The 24,640-nt window shown below is 38.2% G+C and overlaps 1 protein-coding gene across 1 annotated transcript in view; it reads right to left on the reverse strand.

The window, feature by feature from the left end:
• ppap2d (phosphatidic acid phosphatase type 2D) overlaps positions 1 to 24,640 on the reverse strand; it is a 33,708-nt gene extending 9,068 nt beyond the window's left edge. Inside the window, exons 1-2 of the mRNA XM_056232767.1 lie at positions 24,394 to 24,640; positions 24,029 to 24,267 (exon numbers count right to left, since the gene is read on the reverse strand). Coding sequence (XP_056088742.1) covers positions 24,029 to 24,218 — 190 coding nt within the window. The 5' untranslated portion in view covers positions 24,219 to 24,267; positions 24,394 to 24,640. The remainder of the gene's footprint in view (positions 1 to 24,028; positions 24,268 to 24,393) is intronic.

Below are 24,640 nucleotides of genomic sequence, written 5' to 3' on the forward strand. Positions count from 1 at the left end.
CAGCACGGATAGATGAGGCATGTGGAGAAGAAAAGACCCTGAAGAATATGGGATTGAGGTCAGAGACTATGAGGGGGAAGATGGAAAGTTTCTTGTGAGCCTTGCTGGGAATGCGGGAATATGGTTCACTTGGGAGGGCGTAGGGGATTTTCTCTTTCAGGAAAACAAACAAATTCATCGCACACCTGGATGGTTGCAGGCAGGTGTTTTTGACAGACAACTGTAAGAAATAACAAAATAACTGAATAAGTTCTACACACTACTGTAGCTTGTAGAATTCCTTACAGAATCCTTTAAGAATTCCTTATGGGGGTGTGTGGACTTGCTCTATCCCCTTGTTAAATAATTACTAATTTAAAGATTAAACAGTGGGTGGTAACACAGAAAAGTTTTCCAGATAAGTGAACCAGGATGTTGTTTCAACTGGATGTGTGACCTCTCAAGGTATGAATCAGTAGGCAAATAGGTCATTTCAAAGTCACAATCAGTTGTGGCTTGGCAGGAAGTGCATTGGCTCCAACACGTTGCGTAGTTTAATATTTATTTTAAAATTACGTCCCATTCAGATAAGCTGACAAATTATTTTCATGCCATGGCCAATAAGCAATAAATAGCTATTATTCGTTTAGTTTTCTTAGGGACCTGTAGATTGTTTTCTTTGTTCCAAAATAGGGACTTAAACTGTTAAAATGATGCATTTTCCACCTGGTTCGGTTCATTTCCACAAGGCAACATTTCAAAGTGTGTATGCAAGTCACATGTGAGTAAAACTGGTCAGAGTGCACCTGTTTATGTTCTTCGTCCATCAAGATGGATCGACAAGTTTGCTCTGTTAGCTTGAGTTACCTCAAGTTAGCATATACAAATGCTTATAAGCCTTGATTCTCACTCAAACTGATACATTTTATAAGTTAGAGCGGGAATCAAGTCTTTATCGGCAATGCACCTGTTTCGGAGAAGGGCAATTTAAGATGAAGAGGTGTTCTTTGGTTGTCAACTGCGATAAGTAATGTGCTCACTCACAGAATCAGACACTGTTACTTTTTATGTAATGCATTCCCCATAGTGTATTATGATACAGCTTGGTTTGTAGGTCCATTGGGTCAGATTGCTTTCTCACAACAAGAGAACCACTTCAAAGTTTGTAACCTCGTTCAGCCCATCTCAAACTATTTTGAGCAGATCTGTGTTCATACATGCCTAAACGAACCAAACTAAAGGAGAAAACATGCCAGTTTCCACTCCAAACAAGCCAGGTGTGAAAACCCTTAATAAAAGGTATCCTGGAAATCAATAAGGAGTACACAGTACTGATGTGTATATAGGTCTGTACCAGGAGCTGAGTATGAATATAGAAGTGATGAGTGATTCAGCTGTTGTCTCTCTCTCTCTCTCTCTCTCTCTCTCTCTCTCTCTCTCTCTCTCTCTCTCTCTCTCTCTCTCTCTCTCTCTCTCTCTCTCTCTCTCTCTCTCTCTCTCTCTCTCTCTCTCTCTCTCTCTCTCTCTCTCTCTCTCGTTTCCCCCAGGCCCGCACGGTCCCATGCCCTTGATCCACACAGAGCATGAGACTAATCATTAACCCTCCACTCTCTCCCCCAACTGGAACGAACCCAGCCAGTATCACAGACCCTGCCAGGGAATATTTCGGCATACGTGACCGCTCGGCTTCCAGGGCACATGCACATGCTCACACACTGCAGGGGGACCAAAACAGATCCAGAGATGGAAAGAAAGTGCAAAGTAGGTCACCGATGGCTGAAATGTACCAGCAAGTTCACAGATCACGATTGTTCTTCAAGAATATTGTGTTAACTAAGGGCTCCAACGCACTACACTTTACGGTGCATCAAAAAACCCATTGATTTTAACAAATGCAAGGTTTTTTGCAAAATTGACGCATATGATCAACAAGTCATTTTGCTGTTGACTAATGAGAATTTAAGACAGATCTAGTCACTTTCATAAATCAAATTTGCTGTATTCCTGCTTAATTTCAAAATGCTCTTTTAACATTAGTATCAAAACTGCTTCAACTGCTTATTCATTTTTTTTTTTTTTTACTTTTGTCTGCCACATCAGCCACGTGGTTTAACCAACATGCATTATTTTGAATTATATCATAAAGAGACCTTCATGACCTTGCAGGCCATGACTATGTGTCAATTTCAATAAGACTAATAATTTTAACTTTTCATGACAAGGTGTGTTGAGGCTGTGAAATGTGATGTGGTGTGACTCCCCAAAAACTAATGACATTATTTGAAAGCAATAGTTTTTAGCTATATGTACACTGTAGATATAACATTTTAGATGTGTACATTCACATTAATTTGAGGTGTAAGCTAAATTAATTTCCACAATTTTGGACCACATGATAGTTAGCCTAAACCATATGACATAATGAGCCATTCATTTAAAACGTTTAAAATACAAGTTGGTAACACTTTACTTGAAGGGGTGTGCATAAGACTGACAAGACACCTTCATAATCATGACATGACACATGTCATGAATATGAAGGAGGGTTTATCATGTTTATGACAACTGTCATTAAGTGTCATTCGCTCAATTATGACATTTTTAATGTGAATATGACATTGTTTGAGATGTCTTTGTTATGACACCTTGACATAAACCAATACATCATAACCTGTCAGTGTCTTTGTCATGACAACTTGACATATATTATCATCAATTATCAAACTTAAGAAACCACTTAGCTTTATGGGTTAACATCACATTAAACTGTCAGGTGGTTGGTTTTGACATTGGCTGTCATGAGGCCATTATAACATTTTAATGACAAATTCAATTTGTACCACTGTAGTTGAGGTCAAGAAAAATATTGATGACACAGTTATAATGGCCTCATGACAGCCAATGTCAAAACCAACCAAAACCAACCACAATGCCAAACAATGCCAACCAACTGGTTGGTTTTGACATAGGCTGTCATGAGGCCATTATAACTGTGTCATGAATATTTTTCTTGACCTCCACTACAGTGGTTTATGTCAAGTTGTCATAACAAAGACATCTCACTCAAACAATGTCATATTCGCATTAAAAATGTCATAATTGAGCAAATGACACTTAATGACAGTTGTCATAAACATGCATAAAACCTCCTTCATATTCATGACAAGTGTCATGATTATGAAGGTGTCATGTCAGTATTATGCACACCCCTTCAAGTAAAGTGTTACCTAAAAGTTTTTCAAATCCATGAATTAATTGCACATTTCGAAACCAACATGAATGGCAGATGATTTTTAAAAGAGTTGTACAACCAAAACCACCAATCTCATTTCAGTAACTTATTTATCATTAAGGCAACACGTATTAATTAATGTTAATTTAATAAATGGGAAATTGTTTGTTTTTAAATGCCTGTAAATAATCTATATGTTAGGTCCTTTCAGGTTTGCCACATCATTCTGAAAATATATCAGGTTTCAAATAATATATTGAAGTATTTAGGTTGTAAATTGCAGAAGGTATTGCAGTAATGAGAGAAATCAATCAAAATAAAATAAAAATGTGAATTTAAAAATATGTATTATTTCATAGCTTCAAGTAACTGTGCATGACTGTTAATGTGAAAATGGTTACTTTATTTTAAGGTGTCCTTGTTACAGTGTAATAATACTTTTCAGTACTGAGTAATATTATTTAACTTACAGTAGGTTTAGGGTTATGGTTTTGTTTAGGGTAAGTTGCATGTAATTTGCATAATAGTTACTAATTAATATAGTAACTACATGTAACAAGTGTAACAAGGACAGTGTAAAATAAAGTGTTACCATGAAAATGTATTAGCTTTTGTAATGGTATAAATGTTTTCAGGCTGTTGTGGTAATGAGGGTTTTTTTAGGACTGATTTTGGAAAATATGTTCAAAAAGGTATTAAATTGTCAGTAAATGTTTTTAAATGAATCTTCACAAACTCTTAACATCTTGCTATTAATGCCTAAAAAAATGTATTTGTTGATGCCGGCCTTTTTAAAAATGGCTTTATTCCCGCTTGATTTAAACTGTTCTTTTTAGATTAATATCGCTCAAACACTCCATCATAGCCCTAACAAGCACACATACAGACCTGTATATCACGATGAATGCTTATGAACACTCCACTTGAAGACACTGATAAGCACAATCAGAATTTAGGACTAAATTTGGACTGAGTATCGCTGACAGCTGCTTTTCTCACAATAAGTAGAAGCCAAACAAAGATAAGGTAAGACGCAACATCCTGCACTGCTGAATATAGAGGTAAAGAAGACATACTGCTGAAGAGATAGCACCGAGTTCCACGTCAGCACACCCCGATCTGACCCTGATCTCGCTTTCGTTCGCTCTCACCGTAGCGCATGCTTGACATTTCATCCATGCTTTGGACAGGCCTGTACACTGTTACCCTGCAGGGTCCACTTTGGGCCGGCCGCATGTGTTTGTGTGTCACTGAGATGCCTATCATTAGCCCTGGTTACCATGCAGGATACAGATATGAAGGGCTGGCGATCAAGCCCCTATCCAACTGGCTTTTAAATAGACGTCTACAATCCTTACATAATCTATAAGGCAAAATGTTTTACAAGACCAGACTCCCTCAGAGCATTTTCCCTCTCAGATGTATTCATTAAATGGTTATTGGTTACAGGCCACTCTTGAGGTACATCATTTCAATAATCCAGAAATTGGGTTTATTTGCATTTATTTTGTGATTTTACTTGTTTAACTTGACATACTGTACGGCCCTGAACTGAACATCCATCCCCCACCACATAATCTTCTAGCAGGCGAGAAGGCGATGAGAGGGTCGAGCTGAGCTTCAAGCTGGTGCAATCCTGTGAAACTGCTGTGAATGTGCAATAGAGTAATGGACTGCGCGTCTGGGGGCAACTGAGCCACGCTAGTAAACATTATATCGCTTACGCCAGAATCTGCCATGGACTGGGCTGACAATATGGAAACTTTATCTCTCATTAAAATAATTTTTTCTTGAATTCAAATTTGATTTTGCAAGACACTTCACAGGTCCCGGGTGCTCCCTATGGCCAGTTCATCCTTAGGGAAAGTTGGCCAACAACTGTGTGCGCTTGGAAAAAAATCTCTCAAGACTCTTTGAGGGCTGAGGGATGCCAACTGTAACTCTGGACCTCTTCTCGCTTTCCTGGCTTGCCTGTGCCGAGGAACGAGGAGAGGTTAGCAATAATCTTCCAGTTGTGCTAATCCTCTTATCGGGGTGTGCGCTCACACTTGGGGCGGTTTGGGAAATCGGTGGAGAAATGGCACCTTGAACTCAGCCTCCAACACTTCCGTTGAGCACACTCAACACACGCCGACCTCACAGGCCGCGCTTACGGTGGTCCATTAGCTCACACACCGAAAGGAAGCTCCTTATCACCAAGACAGCATATTGGCCAGCGGCTAGCTGCTGTCAGCTGAGCTAATGATTAGCTAGATCACTCATGCTAGACAGGGTAACACGTACACACCTCATGCACAAAGGTCAAGGATTGAGAATCAGTCTAACAACGCCTGTCCTCAAAAGACCCTTTACAACACATCGACACATATTTTGGTTTCAGTTAATGATTCCCAGTTATTTAGTTTTATTTAAGACCAGTCAGAAAGATGGAGGTGAAGCTGTAGTTAAATCTTAAAGTGCCCCTTCTATGCTATTTTAAAGGTTCCTAATTTCGTTTTGGAGGTTGATTCTTTCTTTTGAGAGACAATAGCTTTTTTTATTGAGCACTTTGATCTTTGAAACTTTGCAGACCCTTTGCATTAACAAACAGCTATATTACACACTATACGTAATATCTGAAAAAGCATAATGGGGCACTTAAATAAATGTACTTTAAATAAATGTACTTTATAAAACACTTACTGTTCATGTCATGTGGTGTAACCATCAGATTTCTGTCATACCTTGAATACATGTGAGTATACACATTTTAATAATTATTTTTATTAATTTATAAATAATTAATTTTTAAATATTTTACAAATATACTTTTCAAGTTGAACAGTGTTTTTTTTCTTTCAAATGTCATGAACTATTAATTCATTAATATCATTATGTTTTAGAGTGTTGCACCACATGCCATTTTACAAGCTGGACTAACCTTGCCTTGTCATGAAAAGGTCCGATTATCTGACATTTGAAGAGACAGAATAACCTTGACACAGTCACAGAGTCTGCTCTAACATCATTATTTTGGTTGCACCACATGACCTTGATTTGAAAGGTTAAAAGTTTTTCAAATTAAAAAAAAGTGAAGCAAGAAATAATAATAAAAGATTGTGCTAAATATAGGGTTTGCAAATGATCCTTAGAGTTGAATTTAGCTTTAAGCAATTTAAGGTCAGGGATACTTGGACAAACAGCTGATTTTGTTAAACAGTGTTTAAAAGTGCTTGAAATTAGAAAAGGAAGGTGTATACAGTTTGCACTTTGCATGCATGAGAAACAAATATATATTTCAGAAAAAACTGTGACATTCCCTGCACGCAGTGCACAAACCTCACTAAAATGGAAGGGGCTGTTTGATATGAAAAGCGACCAGCCACAGCTTGCACTTTTGTGTTGGAGTCTCAAGGTGCGTCCACATCAACCAAAAAAAATGTTCATTGTCTATTGTCAATAGTTTAGTTATACATGAAGCAGAACTCACAAAGAAGATTTCTGTTGAAACTAACTAGATTTCGCAGAACAACGATAAATGTGACTGCACCTTCAAAATTACAGTAACATGTAATTGCATTTGCAATTGCGTTATTGCATTTACTGTATAGTTATGTAACCACATTCATGAGCAGTTAGTTTATGAAACAAGACAAAGCAATAGCAATGTGCTATACGTAATACAACCGGTGGGAAATTAATAAAGGTCTCTAAAGGAAGAAGAATTCACCACACAGTAGGCTACTTTTTGAAACGTAGGCAATTCAGCATACATAGAACGCTATTATATCAGGGGCGTAGGGTTAATCTCATGTGTCCACCTATAGGCTGCATTAAATTTGTTAAAATAGGAATTAATATATAAGTATATTAGAAGACATGTATTCTGCCCTTAGTCTGTTTTCTTTTTGCACATTATACTCTGTTTATATTCTACGAAGGACGAAGAGAATGTGAGATAGTCAATTAAGAAAAAATATGTATTTTAAGTAAGTCCTGGAACAAATATGGAGCTGGAAAAAAGTGCTTTAGATTGCTTTAGAAAAAAAGGATTTATTTTCAAGAATAATGAGTCATTTATTCTTCATTATGATATTAGGACAGTTTTATCAATCAACCTGACAATTTGTGACAACATTTTTGCATTTTTTAATAAAGCGTTGCATCATCGACCAAGATATAATCTCACAATTTGTAGTTTTCCAGAATTATTTGTTTGGTCCCACTTTATAGTAGGTGTCTTTAACTACTATGTACTTATGCCAAAAAGGTACAAAGTAATTATTGTGTTGATGTTGTATTGCAAACACTTGTGCATTGAGGTGGGATACGGGTAAGGTTAGAGACAGGTTTGGTGGTATGTGTAGATCTAGGTTTAAAGGGTTAGTTCACCCAAAAAATGAAAATTATGTCATTAATGACTCACCCTCATGTCGTTCCAAGCCCGTAAGACCTCCGTTCATCTTCGGACCACAGTTTAAGATATTTTAGATTTAGTCCGAGAGCTTTCTGTCCCTCCATTGAAAATGTATGTACGGTTTACTGTCCTTGTCCAGAAAGGAAATAAAGACATCATCAAAGTAGTCCATGTGACATCAGTGGGTTAGTTAGAATGTTTTGAAGCATTGAAAATACATTTTGGTCCAAAAATAACAAAAACTACGACTTTATTCAGCATTGTATTCTCTTCCGGTTCTGTTGTCAATCCGCGTGCATGAGTCCGCAGTGACGCTGATGATGTAAGACGCTGCTGACGTGTATCTGGTGTGTCCGTGTATTCGGGTTCAAATAAATATGGCTGGGCAACAAAATGCAAGTCTTCCTCTGTGTCGAAATCCTTAGACAACAGAACCGGAAGAGAATACAATGCTGAATAAAGTCGTAGTTTTTGTTATTTTTGGACCAAAATGTATTTTCGATGCTTCAAAACATTCTAACTAACCCACTGATGTCACATGGACTACTTTGATGATGTCTTTATTTCCTTTCTGGACAAGGACAGTATACCGTACATTTTCAAAGGAGGGACAGAAAGCTCTCGGACTAAATCTAAAATATCTTAAACTGTGTTCCGAAGATGAACGGAGGTTTTACGGGCTTGGGACGACATGAGGGTGAGTCATTAATGACATCATTTTCATTTTTGGGTGAACTAACCCTTTAAGGCTGGGTTAAGGTGTAAGGAAGGGGTCAACAGTGTAATTATAGATGTGATCACAGAAATTATTTACAGCTGTAATTACATGCAGGGGTTTTTAAATACAAGTATGCACACATATTGTATAAGTGCATTGTATCAAATGATTAATCTTAGTAGTTAAAAAGACAGAATTTTGTAATGTCACTTAACACACGTATCAGGTGTCTGCTGTCATTAAAGTTTACTGTATCAGTGACACATTCATCGAATTCATTTATGGAACAAGTCCAGAGGGGCTGGTGTGTGTAAAAAAGCTTTGCCTTCCTCGGGTATTGTATAAAACGCAGCAAAACACTTCCATTAACGCTGAGGGACGATGTCAGGATCAGTGACCCACCCTAGCAGGCTCGCTTATCTAGAGGACATCGCTAATGGATCCACACGGTAATGCAATATCCCGTATCCACCAGTCTGTTCACTCTGCGTTTATAACCTAGAGCCAGTCGATGCTATTGATTGAGGTACATTCTACATGCTGTTCCATTAACGCTCCATCGTGCCAATGGAGTTCGCAGATCAACACAAGTCCATTAGTAGATCACGTCCAAAAAGCCATGGCCCAAGATCCCTGGCATCCCGGAGACAAACAAAGCCGTGATTCAGTCCTTACCGAGAAACATGCCGCAACCCGGCTTCACCCAAGCCCAGAGCAAACATGCCACACACTAGACAAGCGGCGTACATGAGTCCAAATGAGTACTGTGAGGTCAGTTCAACCACAGCTACACCCTCTCACAGAGCTTCACAACAAACCTCCAAACCACCAGCTGGCCGCACGCAATCTGTCAAGCAGCTGCAAGAAAACTCCAACACCTGGCTGGAGGAGACAATGCGGAGAAGATGGATGAAGAGAGTGAGAAAGCAGGCCAGAGAAGATAGGAGATAAACAGCGCGCACGAGTGCTAGGAGTTGCACAATGTGCTCTCGGCCTGTGCAATTTTTTTCAGTCTCAAGAGCGAGGGAACAGAACATTAGATGAGAAGCAATCCGTGCCTCGCTCGGAAAGAAACGGTCTGCTTCTAATTTACACTTCTGAGAACCACAGCCCAGAATGAGCTCACCGTGAAGGAATAACAATGAAATAAGAGGGAACAAGAGATGGAACAACAGCACAAAGCAGAGAAGACGTGGACAGAAGTGCGCAAAAGCAGAGGGGGCATACTTCGTTTTTCCTGTGTAGATCATTTGTGTTGGTAATTGATAGTAAACAAGAAAATGCTAAGCAACACTACTGTATCTAGTGTATATGTCCACTTGTATGCTCTGGGTGCTACGTTTGTTTTACTAACTTGCTCAAATGTTTGCTTCCTGGCTGTCAAAAGGGTCCAATTCAGCCCAAGTCTGGTCACTAGAGATCCCTTTTCATTTTATCTCATTTTATCATTTAATAAAATCATCATATTAGAATGAATTCTGAAGGATCATGTGACACTGAAGACTGGAGTAATGATGCTGAAAATTCAACTTTGATCACAGGAATAAATTACATTTATAAAAGTATAGAAAATAATTTTAATAATATTTCACAATATTACTGTTTTACTGTATATTAGGCTTGGTGAACAAGAGAAAATAAAAAAATTGCCAACCCTAAACTTTTGGTAGAGTTTAAACTCTGTTGAACTTTGTTAGTAAATGAAATAAGTGAAAAGTTTAGTGATAATTTACTTTATAAAAGTCTACAAGGCTGAAACTAAGTGTCCATAGTCGAAGAAACACCCAAATATGAGCAAGAGTGAGTGATGCTTGCCCAAGCAAACAACACTAACAATAAACTAAACAGTCTAAAAAGCCCTCAGCGATTGAGGAAAAGGAGAAGAGAATGAAGAGAATAGTGAGTGTGTGAGATGAGAGAGAGAGAGAGCGAGAGTTTGCCAGACGGAGACGATTAGCGGCGGTTCTGGAATGTGAGGTCGGTGAACGAGGCTCAGCTGAGACCTACTTTGTAAACAGGACCCCTCCTCTTTATAACAATACACACACACACATATACACAAACAGCTCATTAATACAATAAACACTTATTCTCACAAAACTCCACACAAACACCTCATCACCTCCAGCCCCTACCCAAACATCCATAGAACGCTTCAACAAACGATATTAAAAAAATACCCAACTGGCGAACTTCACCATCAAAATCACTTCAACACTGGGGGTCGGCTTACGAAACACTGCAGAAACCACTGGTTCCGCACGGACGCACAGATACACAAACATCTCTTAAACCCTCCGCAACCACAGTGTCAATATACAACCACACGGACGTGAACTCCACAGACTACACCGACCGCGGCGCACACGTACACATACACGCACACGACCCCAGTCAACCTTGATCTATACAAACAATACGCAGTAGAAACCCAAGCAGCTTGACAGTCTCTTCTCTGCGTGAAACAACAAATCTACAAGCACAAATATGGCTGAAGTATACGCTGAGGGAGACGGCATTGAAAAAAGCCCGACTTTTTTTTGTGGGAACAAGGAGCAAAAACATGTTCGCTTTATCACAGGAAGTGAGTGAGAGAGGTGGGATGTAATTACCCGTCTAATCTTGTTTAATCTCTGTCTTTGTCTACCCTCTGTCTTCCCGTCAGACAAAAAGAGCCTTTGTGGAAAAAAAATATGGTCAGGTGTGCATGAGTTAGAGTCTGACAAACACACACACATAGATGAGACAGAGATTGTATACCCTCTGGCACTGCGGCTGTGTTTTGGATCACAGGACCATCATCCACTAAACTTCTAATTGAAGCTATTGTCTGGGAGAGCGTCTGTTTGGGTAGAGGCAGAGCTGATCTCTGTGAAGACAGAGATAGCTCAAGGGGTGACATTACTCTTCTTGTTGTTGGTTGGTGTTCTGTTGTGTCTACCCCGATCAGCTCACACTGAAGACAAATCACACCAAGAACAAAGACACACGCCTGGAGAAGAAGACAGGAACAACACACAGATACGAGCACAAGCAAATACCAAAGCTACAGCACTCTTCAAAATAAAGCTTACCAACGGGATCTGAGAAACCTTTATAAGTTCTTATGATGCCACATAACCTTTTTAAGTTCCTATGATGTCACATCACCTTTTTAAGTTCCTATGATGTCACATCACCTTTTTAAGTTCCTATGACGCCACATAACCCTTTTTAATATAATTGAACCTTTTGGTTCCTATTATATCACTGAACATTTTAAGTAATTTTGACATCATTGAACCTTTTTATGTTCCTATGATGTCAGTTAATCTTTTTAAGTTCTCATGATGCCATGCACATAACCTTTTTTAGTTCCTATGATGTCACAGAATCTTTTTAAGTTCCTATGATGTCACTGGACCCTTTTAGGTTCTGATGTTCCTGTTACTGTTACAAGTTGCTATGATGTCACTAAAACCTTTTTAAGTTCCCATGATGCCTTTGAACATTTTTAAATTCCTAGGATGTCATTAAACCTTTTTAAGTTCTTGCGATGTTATGGAATGTCAATCCATGATGTCAATTTATCTTTTTGACCTTTTTGAAGTCGTTTTTAAGATCATATGGGTATCACAAATGATTAATAAGTTCCTATGATGTCAGAAGAACTTTAAAAAAAATACTATGCCACAGAACCTTTTGAATTTCCCAATGATGGTAAAAGACCACCAAGTACGAATGATGCCACAGGAGAACCATATTGGCAGCAATGATGTCATAGGAGATCCTTTATAAAGCCCTGTTCTGACAGAACTAGTTTGCCCAGAGTAGGTTGGGCAAAATTGTGTTTCACACATTTCCCGTCTGTATGAAATACATGTTTTTTGTTTCTTCCATACCCTCTGTAAAATCAAATGATCTCCTCTTTTCTGTCTTATTTATTTTGACCTTCATCAAAGTCCATAACAAAAGCTAAATTTCTCCTTGCACTCACTTTTCCTGATACCAAAAACTAACATGTTGATCTGATGATTCTGTACCGTAACACTGTGAACAAAGAACCATATGGCCGACTCAAGAACTCGACTTCTTCGCTCAACCTAACCTGTTGCCGTAAGAAATAATGCACCCCTACTGAGTTTAACATTTCTGCATTCCTATGTTGCACAGCCAACTTACATCCCCTTCAAGCATTTCTAAAAATGCTTCCTTCACACCTAAAAATAAACGAATCTGTCAGGCGATGAGGTGATGGAGGGCAGAACCACGGGGAAAGATGAGTTTGGAGCTTGTTTGAGATTCCCTCTCATCCCTCTCCGACCCCCACCTCTAGCAAAGCTGCGTCTCTGGTGTTACTGTAGCCCAGTCCAGGCATGCGTCCTCGGGCTGGGGGGTTACACTTTACCCCGTCTTACAACACGCTGTTCACAGGAGACATCCAACAGCTGAGGGGGGTCAGCGGTGCCTCCAGACTCTTAAAGAGCATGTGTGTTTTAGGAAGGAGGCTGTGTTGAGGCAGGTCAGTGAGTGAGACGGCATGACAAAAGCAAAACACATCTTAGGGAATCTGTCTGATGCAAAGAGGTATAGAAGGGCATGAGGGTTTCATTAGTTCACACGTTCATGTGATACGGCCCAGACAGGAACAGACAGGGCCACATATTTTCGGTGCATCATTTTCACTAATAGAGCTGTGGTAATTGTACCGCTAACTGCCACTCATATGCTCCTCTCTTGCAAAGAAACAGTGTAATCCTCTAATTTGTTGAGTCTCTCAGCAGGATTCACTCTGGTTTCCTTTCACTCATGAGGGAGACGAGCTGCTATCATATATCTCAGCCGGCACTGTCCTTTAACCTCCGACCTTTCAACCAAATCCATAACAACAGTATTAATCCACCAGCAAACACACACAAATTCTCTGTCTCTCCGACGGCCCTGGGCGGTTTCCTCATTTAGAGCTGTAACCCTGTACAGCAGAGAGTTGGCAGGCTCCAGCAGGCTGCACTGGATCAGTGTTGAGTAGCTTAGAGCGAGTCTGATGCTAGACTAATGCACTTTAGCCAGAGGGGAGAACACAGACAGAGATAATGGCAGGGTGGTCTCTACGGTCATTTACTGAACAAATGAGAGAGGATTGTACAACCACACTCCCTCTGACAGGATGATTAGTTGCGAATAAAACAGGTGTTTGTGCTGTATAAATTATAGCACAAATCGTTGCTAAACTGAACAGGAAATAATTGAATCACATCGAAAGATATGATTTATTGTAAGTTTAAATATTTCATAATAATTTATTATAAATGCACAAATATCCTCTAAATAAATAAAACATATAACACTTAAATAAAACATAATATATGTTAAAAAAAACTTAACTCTAAATAAAATTATTTTTCTTACAGATAAATATATAATGAATTAAAGCTAATTTATACAGATTTATAAAATGTTTTTTATTATAGAAAAAAAATATATGTAAACAATATTTATTATATATTTAGATTTTATGTATCAACATTTTATTTATAATTGGATCTTAAACATTTCACATTACAACTATATACTCAATAAAATATAGATATTAGATTATTTATTAAATAATATATAGTTATTACAGTTAAAATGTTAGATTATTAATTTAAGATTTACATTTATAAATTACTATCTATATATTCAGGATTTGCTTTTATATATACTTTTTTTATTAACATTTTTATTCATAAAATTATATTTTACTATATGTAAAATATTTATCTTATATTTACATTTATAAATTCCGATCTGTATATTCAGGATGTACATTTTCACACATATTTATAAAATATAATAAAAGATAATTTATAGTTATTTACATTTAAAATGTATAGATAGATAGATAGATAGATAGATAGATAGATAGATAGATAGATAGATAGATAGATAGATAGATAGATAGATAGATAGATAGATAGATTGATTGATTTAGATTTACGCATACATGTTCTACTATATTATCAAAAACATAATTGATGATTCTTTTGCAGCCACATTGATTGAGCTATTAATGTGCAGATAAGAGATGCATTTATCAACATGAATGAGCATGTGGAAACAGCAGACGTGCACCATGTGTTCATGAGCGCGTCTGAATGTGCTGCCGCCCACATAACTGACATGCTGCAGCGTGCTGCAATCTCACTGTCTCACTTGACAACTTTCTCTGCCAACTGAATGGAAACACAAGACATTTAATACAAACATACACTTTATACACACAGACACACATGCCTCACACTGACATACACTCCACTGGGTCCTTTGTAAGAGCACCTTTGATTAAATGCTGCATTTTGTGGCAGAGAAGAAAGGAGAAGGACAGAGAAGCGATAAACAGGAAGAGGGCCTTCATTCAGGTACAGCCCCACTCCATCTGATAGGCCTTCCTCCTTGAAGAGATGCTTTACTCACTCAATGAGATGTTTACACACACACACACACACAAACACTCATTGCCATGTCTATGTCTTTTGCTTTGATGTCTCAGTCATTTCCTTTAGATCAGACCTGCGGGCGTCTTACCTGTACGAATCTGGTGAGGCACTCAGGGTTCAAGTGAACGCTGAATCACTGAAGCAGAGCTAAAACCAAATCATTCACAAAACCAGTGCTGACAGTACCATTGCTCAGTGATCACATCAGTGGTACACTTTGTGATATGTATATGACTATAAGTGTTGGAAGTTGTTTCAAAAAAGCCCATGGTATTGCTATCAAGGCAGTATTGATATATTGTATATTGTACTTTTTCTATTGGCTTAAACATTATAATTGATTTGGAAAACAACATAGAAATCACCTAGCCGCTGTGCAAAAACCACAGAATCACCTATCCATCCATACATCCAACCAATTATAGGGTTGGGTATCCCGATTCTGCTTATCGATTCCGATTCTCATCGATTCCTAATTTCGGTTCCAATAAGGTAAAAAAAAAAAAACGTAGATATCATTCACATTTATCCTAAGTCTTATTGCAAAACATTTCATTGTAGCTGAATACCATCAAAACAAAACAAAATCAATAGGCTAAAGAGCACTTGCACAAGCAACTTTTGCCTATGGCTTAAAAAAATACCATAGAAAAAACAACTAGCCTAACAAATATTCCTATACATTTCAAGCATTATTAAACAAGTAAACATCCAGTAATTTAAAAAAAGAATAAATAAAAAATGGTCAATTGCACAAATAAATACTGAAACTGAAAACAAAGATGAATTAAATAAACAGATTTAAGATTTTAAAGTACTCAGGTACAGAAACTGTAGTCAAAGGTAAAATAACACTGCAATTTATAAATAAAATATGCATTACATATAGTTACAAAAGTTATTCAGTCAAGAACAGAGAGTGAAATTTCTCTTTGTCTTTGGTTTGATTAACATTATTATAGAGACGGCAGCAGGTTTATTACGCTGCTGTCACTTTAAGAGCTGCACGGATCCAATATACTGTTACACATGCGTTTTCTTTGTCAACTGTTTACGTTCACTTAAGAAATAACCGACATAACCATTTTACAAGGATATTTTGACATATTTTTGAGTGTACTTGTCTGTTCTAGGGGTGTAAGGATACAATCATTATTTTAAAATATCACAATATAAAAATGTGACGATATGTATCGTTGATTTAAACGATATGATTTGTGATATATAGTTAGTTTTAGCCAAGACTCAGCTTACATTATTTATAAAGTATAATTCACCCAAAAATGTAAATGCTATCATCATGTACTCACCCTCATGTCGTTTCAAACCTATACGATTTTCGTTCAACTTCCAAGCACAAATTAAGATATTTTTAATGAAATCTGAGAGATTTCTATCCTTCCATTTAAAGCCCATTCCTCTAAAACTTAAAAGACCCAAAAAATGTCATAAAGGCATCATAAATAATTGGAGTGGTCTAATCCAAACCCAAGTCTTCTGAAGAGACACGATGGCTTTATTGAATGAACAGATTTACAACGACGCACATACTGTAGTAAACACAGGCAGTGAAATGCTTGCGTGATGCGCGAAAACAAAGTGAGAGTGAGTAAATGTAGAACTTAAATTTTTGGATGAACTAACCATTTGGAAATAGTCATTATGACTTGCTTTCTTGCGAATAGAACTGTGATTGATTGCATTGATCATCTAAAGCGCATATGTGCGCTGGAACTCAAAGTGAAAGACATTCAATTCAAACAATCATTAAAATCTCAATATCACATCTAGTTTTGGTAGTATGATTATTCAAAGCGTTTTAGATGGTTTATTCTTATATGTATAGAGCATAAATAGCGGGAGAGGCGGGACATAGGAAGCACCAGGAGAATCTGTGCACGTGCGACTTTATCTAGAGATCCAACGAATGCCTGCATTGAAAGTGTGAGGGAAAAAATGAAAGTTTACGAAGTTTCAGTGACATTACTCAATATTATTTTATTAATAATAATAATAATAAAGTAATAATAATAAAAAAAAAACTCTCTTCTTTATTTTGGTATAAAATATCGCGATAGTATCGTATCGTGAGTTAAGTATCCTGATTAGTATCGAATCGTGACATGAGAGTATCGTTACACCCCTAGAATCGTTACACCCCTAGAACTCAGTTTCGCACACTATATGATGTTTCACTAAACAAAGTTTGGGAGGAGCACGTTAAAATAATTAATCCAATTAACTTGTCATCAACAATCATCATGACTATCCCATCAGCATGAGAGGAAGCATATATAATGACATATATAGCATATACCCCGACACCTCACTCTCGGCTTGTTCCTTCCACAGCCAGGAATATGGGGGGAGTACTCTGGGTTCGGGCCAAATACCGAGCCCGGAGCCCTCTCCTCGGACAGCACGCCAAATATACCATCTATTCTATCTGACTTATTTGTAAGTGTGAACTCGTGAAACAGTATGAGAGGCAGCTTTCTGTGCACACAATTCGGATGTGTGCAGCAAAGAAAACAGTCTTTCTGTGCTTGAATGGTTTAAAAATCACAAAGTCACTTTTTCTGTGAGCAAGCTTTAGATGTGTCTAATCACATCAAAATGTGAACACAGGAATCGTTATACGGGATCCAAATGAACATGAAATTTGAAACCGGTTCTAAAATGGAACTGGTTCTCGATACCAAACCCTACCCACTTTTCCATCCACCCACATATCCATCCATTCATCCATCCATTCACCCACTTATCTATCCATCCACCCATCCATTCACCCACATATCCATCCATCCATCCACCCACATATTCATCCATCCATCCACCCATCCATTCACCCACATATTCATGACATCTATCCATCCATCCATTTACCCACTTATCTAGCCATCCATTCATCCATTCACCCACTTATCCATCCACACACCTAATTATCCATCCATCCATCCATCCATCCATCCATCCATCCATCCATCCATCCATCCATCCATCCACTTATCCATCCATCCAACTAGTATCATGATCTCTGTGGGGTGTAACAATATATCGTGCCACAATATATCGCAATACAAAAATGCAACAATACGTATCGTGGATAGTGACAATATGTATCGTGGATAGTTCCCCCAAAATAAAAATTACTGTGTGAGAATTTTTTTAAAATTTTTCAGAGTTTTAGTGTCAGTACTACATTAAACTACTATTCAAAATGTTGATTATAATGTATAATAATGCAATGGGGGAATATTTGTGGGTCCTGATAATGCCAAATGTCTTATGTTACCAGTAAAAAAGTGGCCAACATTATTTTAAATATATCTAGTAAGTGACAGAGTCCAAGCATATTCGTCTAAAATAATTATGTATTTTCAGCTTCAGAATCATGAAAATTTTTATTCTGGTGTCACCATTCTCCTTGGGTTACAAGCACCAAGTCCAAACCTATTCATTTAAACCCACAATGTAATATCAAAGTTAGCATTTTAATCAACAGTACATTTTTTGTTAACCTTTTATCATATGTTTTGGAGTATCGCAATAATATCGTATCGTGAGTTCAGTATCTTGATATTTATCAAATCATGACATGAGGGTATCGTTCCACCCCTACTGTAAAGCCTATATCAAACTTGGTAAGCGCTAAATACAGGGTCTAAAACATTTTGTGATTGGATCACTTAAATCATTGTGTAGAGTAAACGCTCTGTAAATCGAGTGAAGCTCGGTACTGTTCACACAGAATGCATTTTTGCATTCCACCGCACTACGTTCCCATTGCTTTTTCTATATAAACGTACACTAGACGGTAGGGGTGGAACGGTACATGTATTCGTATTGAACCGAAACGGTACGGGCCTCACGGTTCGGTGCACGAATTTGCACGCAGAATACACGGTACAAATAAAAAAAACCTCTTAAATAGCGATGAATTTCGCTCTATTCGCTTTTGGTGTGACTGTGAACGCAGCAATGAACAGGCTGCGATCAAGATTGCAATGCAGGAGTGTGTGTGTGTGTGTGTCTGTGTGCGCGAGAGAGAGAGAGAGAGAGAGGCGCGATGAACAGTGTGTGTGTGTGCGAGAGAGAGAGAGGCGCGATCGAACAGTGTGTGTGTGTGTGTGTGTGTGTGTGCGCGCGTGCGAGAGAGAGAGAGAGAGAGAGGCGCGGGCGCGAATCGCGCGATGAACAGTGTGTGTGTGTGTGTGTGTGTGCGCGCGCGTGCGAGAGAGAGAGAGAGAGAGAGGCGCGGGCGCGAATCGCGCGATGAACAGTGTGTGTGTGTGTGTGTGTGTGAGTGTGTGTGAGAGAGGCACGGGCGATCGAACAGTGGAAACGTAAAAACATACTCCGTCATTTTTTTCATACAGGACATCATTAAAACTGCAAATTGTTTACTTATATTTGTGTACACTCGCAATAAAACACAACATTGTGCTTTTGTCACACTCTAAACTCTTGTCAAACTGTAACCTACACCTGTTAACAAAAGTTTTTATGGTAGTATTATTTTATACGGAAATCAATTATTTATAATTCAGATGAGAATAAAGTTAGTTAATTAAAATGAAGGAAAACAAATATCTTGATCTGAAATAGCAAATTAATTTTAAATTCATTCAGGTACAATTACCAAACATATCTCAAGGTCTTTTCGTCTTTTTAATAATTTAATTAATAAACTAATTATATAAAACTACTGTCAGTGCACTACAAATAAACTGGTTCTATGCCTTTATTAATAAAACTTATTTAAAAAAATACAAGGCTTAAGACATTTATAAAAATGCCTTCTGCATTTTTGCTTTGCTTTTCACTCCATTGTACCGAAATCGTACCGAACCGTGATGTCTGAACCGAGGTATGAACCGAACCGTGACTTCTGTGTACCGTTCCACCCCTACTAGACGGATGCCTAAAAACGTCTAAAAATGTGCTGTTCTAAAAACATGGCACCTTCAAGAGTTAACACTTCCATAATCAGATATAGTATAGCGCATATTTGGCATCCTGTCCGAGTAGAGGGCTCCGATCTCTGAATTTAGCCTGAACCCAGAGTACTCCCCCCACCCCTGGCTGGGAAAAGAATAATTGTGAGCGAGGAGTTGGGGTGCAGGAGGGATGCTGGAAAACTGGAACAGAGGTAAGTCGGCCATATATGCCTCCTCTCATGCTGATTAGGTAGATTATCTGAACGTGCTCCTCTCGAACTTTGTTAACAAAACGTCATTTAAAACGTCACACATAAGCGTGTTCAATGTAAATGACCCCTAACACATGATCGCTCTGGGACGTGTTGAGAGAAACTTCAACTTCAAACTTCACTGCTTCATTCGCTTCTTTTCTTGGGGTGCAACATGGGTTCATTCATTCAATAGTATTCGTCGTGGTGCACTCACCCGTGAAAAAATAAAAGAGTATCTCAATCCTTACACAAATGGTCACACGTGTAACTTAAACACCGGGTGGAAGCGGTAATGCATCTCGACCTACCACTTGCAATTGGATCACTGAAAACCCATCTTAAAGGGATACTCCACTTTTTTTGGAAATAGGCTCATTTTACAACTCCCTCAGAGTTAAACTGTTGAGTTTTACCGTTTTTGAATCCATTCAGCCGATCTCCGGTTCTGACGGTAAGTTACCACTTTTAGCATAGCTTAGCATACATCATTGAAGTGGACGAGACCATTAGCATTTCTCAAACAAAAATCACCAAAGAGTTTCGATATTTTTCCTATTTAAAACTTGACTCTTCTGTAGTTAGGTCATGCACTAAGACCGACGGAAAATGTAAAGTTGCGATTTCTTAGGCTGATATGGCTAGGAACTATACTCTCATTCCTGCGTAATAATCAAGAAACTTCACTGCCGTACCATGAGAGCAGCAGGCGTAATGATATTAGGCGCTGCGTCATATCATTATATATATCGAAATATCGAAAATATCGAAACTCTTTGGTGATTTTTGTTTGAGAACTGCTAATGGTCTCGTCCACTTCAATGATGTATGCTAAGCTATGCTAAAAGTGGTACCGCCAGAACCGGAGATCGGCTGAATGGATTCAAAAACGGTAAAACTCAACAACTCTGGGGGAGTTGTAAAATGAGCCTATTTCCAAAAAAAGTGGAGTATCCCTTTAATACCAGGTGTAAACCTGATTCTTACTGTTCACAGATTGTGAAATTGTCGAAGAGAGAGATAAGAAATCAGTATTGCTCGTTTCAGCATGCATTCTCACAACACACACACACACACACACACAGGTATGCCTGTGACCTTTCTTTCACACTTTCACCTTTGACCCACCTCAAGCCAAAGGTACTCAAGCATATCTCCAGGGCAAGCATTTTTCTTAAACCTCCTTATATATCGCAGCCTGGCCGAGTGGAATGTACTAACAAAAGAGTTGCAGAGAAGCAGAGCCAAGTAAGTGATCGATCGTCTCAGCGTGTCTGAGCGCCTCAGTAAACAATCTACAGTGTTGTTTTCGGCTTCTGATGCAGTCAGCGCTCACATTCACATGCACAGCGAGAGTTTCTTACACAGATCCGCCATCAAAGCTGCTCTTATTCCAGCTTTGTTGGACTTATTAAAAGTGGATCAGAATGCCCTATTCACTACTGAAAAAAAAAAAAAATTACAATCCTTCAGCCTGCGATAGTCTCACGCTTCAAAAGCAATAAGCCAGGAACAGTACGATGAAAGATGTTTAGTAAGCATTCAAATATATTAGTAATAAAATTCAGCATCAACTTCTGCCAAGAATTATTATTCAGTAAATGTGGGTTGTTTACCGTTTCCAAGCAACTTGTTGCAAACAGTTGAACTGTTGTGCTGTCACGGGTGTTCATATCAGCTATTTTGCAGCGCCTTTGAAAAAAAGTGAATCCAATCAGATTTTAGAGGCTTTATAATTTTAGATTATAAAAATGTAAATGGTTATTAGGATCTACTCAAGGTCTAATTAAGTGGGTCAAAAAAGCTTTCTAAAGTTCAGCTAATTGCTTTCAATATAAATTTTAACTATATTCTTTTTATTGAATTGTGATTAACATGCAATTAAATGTTCGAAAGCATTACATTCAGTTCGTACTTAAGTATATAATAGTGTTTCCATAATAAGTACACTTAGTGTACAACAATGCAGTGTGTCTATACTTAAGATGAATACGGTAAAAATGTTAATACGCTCTGGACGTTTGACAGTTGTAACAAATGTCAGGAGGAAGTCACACAAGCTCTATGTCCATCAAAATAGGGAAATGTGTTTACGATGGTAACCACAGAGAGCGGTCGCAAATGTCCTCGTCCCTTATCACATCATCATCATGCCTCATCCCACAGCACAGTTCCTCTCTGCTCACTTCCGGCTTTCTCCAGTCTGTCGTCACATGGTTATATGACTCTTTCTTAATCATGGATTAATCAAGTTATGCACTGCTGAATGCACGACTGTAACGTCATAAGGCAGAAAGTGACAGTTAATCAAAAGTTGGCTCTCTGCGTGACATTTCCTCCATAAACCTCAAGCGGTACTACTAGACACGTCACATTTCTAAAAACAGATTCGGTGGGACAAGGACTTTCACCTGGAGGCCAAGAGCAGTTCCTACAGTAGGTCTTGTGCGAGTAGCACAGTCAGGCCGGTGAAGAACGTACTGTAACCTGTCTGTCTGCCTGGACAGGTTCTATTTGGCACACCAAAAACAACGACACGAAAAACATAATTAAGGTGTTTATCCCCTTTATCCTGGTTGTGTATGTTGTTGTGACACATTAAATCATCTGAAACTGATGGGGTGTGCACTGATTTTACTAGCAGCTTTGCAGAATGCAGTAAATGTGTCAACAAACTAACAGGACAACATTTTTCAAGGATTTGTGCAGATGAAAAAGTCTTTGTCGAGACTTTACGCCATGAAAAAATTGATATAATATGCCATCAGTGTAGTCTAGATTCAAATATTACTATGAAAATATCTAAATTAAATTTCTTTAGAAACTTTGGAATTTGACACTATTTTGAATGTCCACTGTTTTTCTGTAATGCTTCATACAGCAAAAAAAAATTTTAAGTGTGTTTCATAAGGTAACATCTAAATGAACTGGGTTTTATTTATTTTTTTAAATGACAATCAATCTAACTGCAATTTTGTTTGAAATTAAAAATGAACGGTCTGATCAGGAGCAGTGCCTTTCAGTAAAAATTGTACAGTTAAGGCTCGTTCACACCAAGAACAATAACTATAAAGACACACTATAATAATATTATACCAACGGACGAGCTCACTAAAGCAGGATGGATTCTGATTGGCTGTCAATGTTTTTATTATTGATCACCTGGAGGAAAAAATCGTTCTAATTCCAGTGATATTGTTTCTCTGTGCTGTTATTGTTATACTTGAGGTGTGATCTCTGCTATTCTTTTACATTTAGAACGATTTTTAAAACTATATATTTTGTATTGTTATTATAGTTATCCTTGGTGTGAATAGCCACCAGTGCAACTAACCTAATTCTGTTTTAATAAAAGTTACAATAAAGTATATTAGGCAAAACAAAGTAAACAACACAACCAGTTCAGGCCATCTGAAATGAAAAAGCAGTTTCACTTTTCTCTGGAGAACTGCTTGTTTCCATGGATACGGCTGAATTTCCCAGGACAAACTTTCCTGCCAACTCTAAACTGAAAACACACACACACACACCACGTGCGTAGAGGGTATGAACTTATTATTTTCCCTTTCTGAGCCCTAATTTGGCTTTTGAGTGGATTATTTGGATGGAGCGACTTTGGATTCCTCCACTTTTGAAATGTTGTTCCCATGTCAACTTTTGACATCAACATCTTTTGTGAAAATGTCAAAAACTTTTCTTTTTTTCTTTTTTCTTTTCTTGCAATATTATGAGGAAAACAGATGAAGTGGATGTACCACAATCTGCAAAGCCCTGCATTAAATCTTTGTTGCTTCCTTTGCATGTAAGGGGAAGGGTGGAAAAAAAAAAATAAGCATGGCAACAATAACATTAGGTAACTTACATTATAAAGCTTAATAGATGATCAGTTCATGTACTTTCTAATGTCTTTGATTTGACCGGCTAATACTTACTAATGAAAGTAATTATTGTAACAGTTGCTTACACTTTATGTAAATAACCTAATAGCATGTCATGCCATTAACATCAAAGTGAAAGTTATGTAAAAAGTGTCACCCAGCATTGTTTATCTTACCCACGAGCAGACAGAGGACGTCCAGCCCGACCAGCATCTTCCTGCTGGAGCATTGAACCGTATCCACAGGTTCCGCGGGACTCGGGATGTGTTTGGTGCCGTTTTCCCTCGCTGTGTCTCCGGATCCACCGTGATCCGCCAGCCGCTGCTGGAGCTCCGCGTTACTGTTCACCGAATTCAACTTCTGCATGTTGTCCGTTTAATTTAACACTTGTGCCGGATTTACTGTCCTTCACAACCTCAGTAAAGCCAAACTGACAGGTTAGGAACACGGTTTACTTGAACTTTTTTTCAATCTTCTGAATGGTTTAGGTTAAAATCCAACAACAAGCGCACGTGTAGATGACGAATATAAAAATGTACACACGTCTTAACTGATGAATCGATCAGACTTGTACAGAGATCCTGGTCTGCTCTCTTTTACACGAGAAATCCTTTCTCCAGCACTTTTGAAAAGTTTCGGCTGCAGTTTGGCCATCATCATCGGGACATGATGGAGAAAAACACATTCCTGAAAACATATGTCAGTCAAAAGTTTGTCATCCTCTGTGACTCTTCATGTCAAACTCTTCTTTCTTTCCCCAACCGAGAGCAAACTTGAAGCGGATCGTG

Source organism: Rhinichthys klamathensis, unplaced genomic scaffold, assembly GCF_029890125.1.
Source record: "Rhinichthys klamathensis goyatoka isolate OS25496 unplaced genomic scaffold, OSU_Roscu_1.1 h1tg000015l_1, whole genome shotgun sequence".
NCBI classification, from domain to species: Eukaryota; Metazoa; Chordata; class Actinopteri; order Cypriniformes; family Leuciscidae; genus Rhinichthys; species Rhinichthys klamathensis.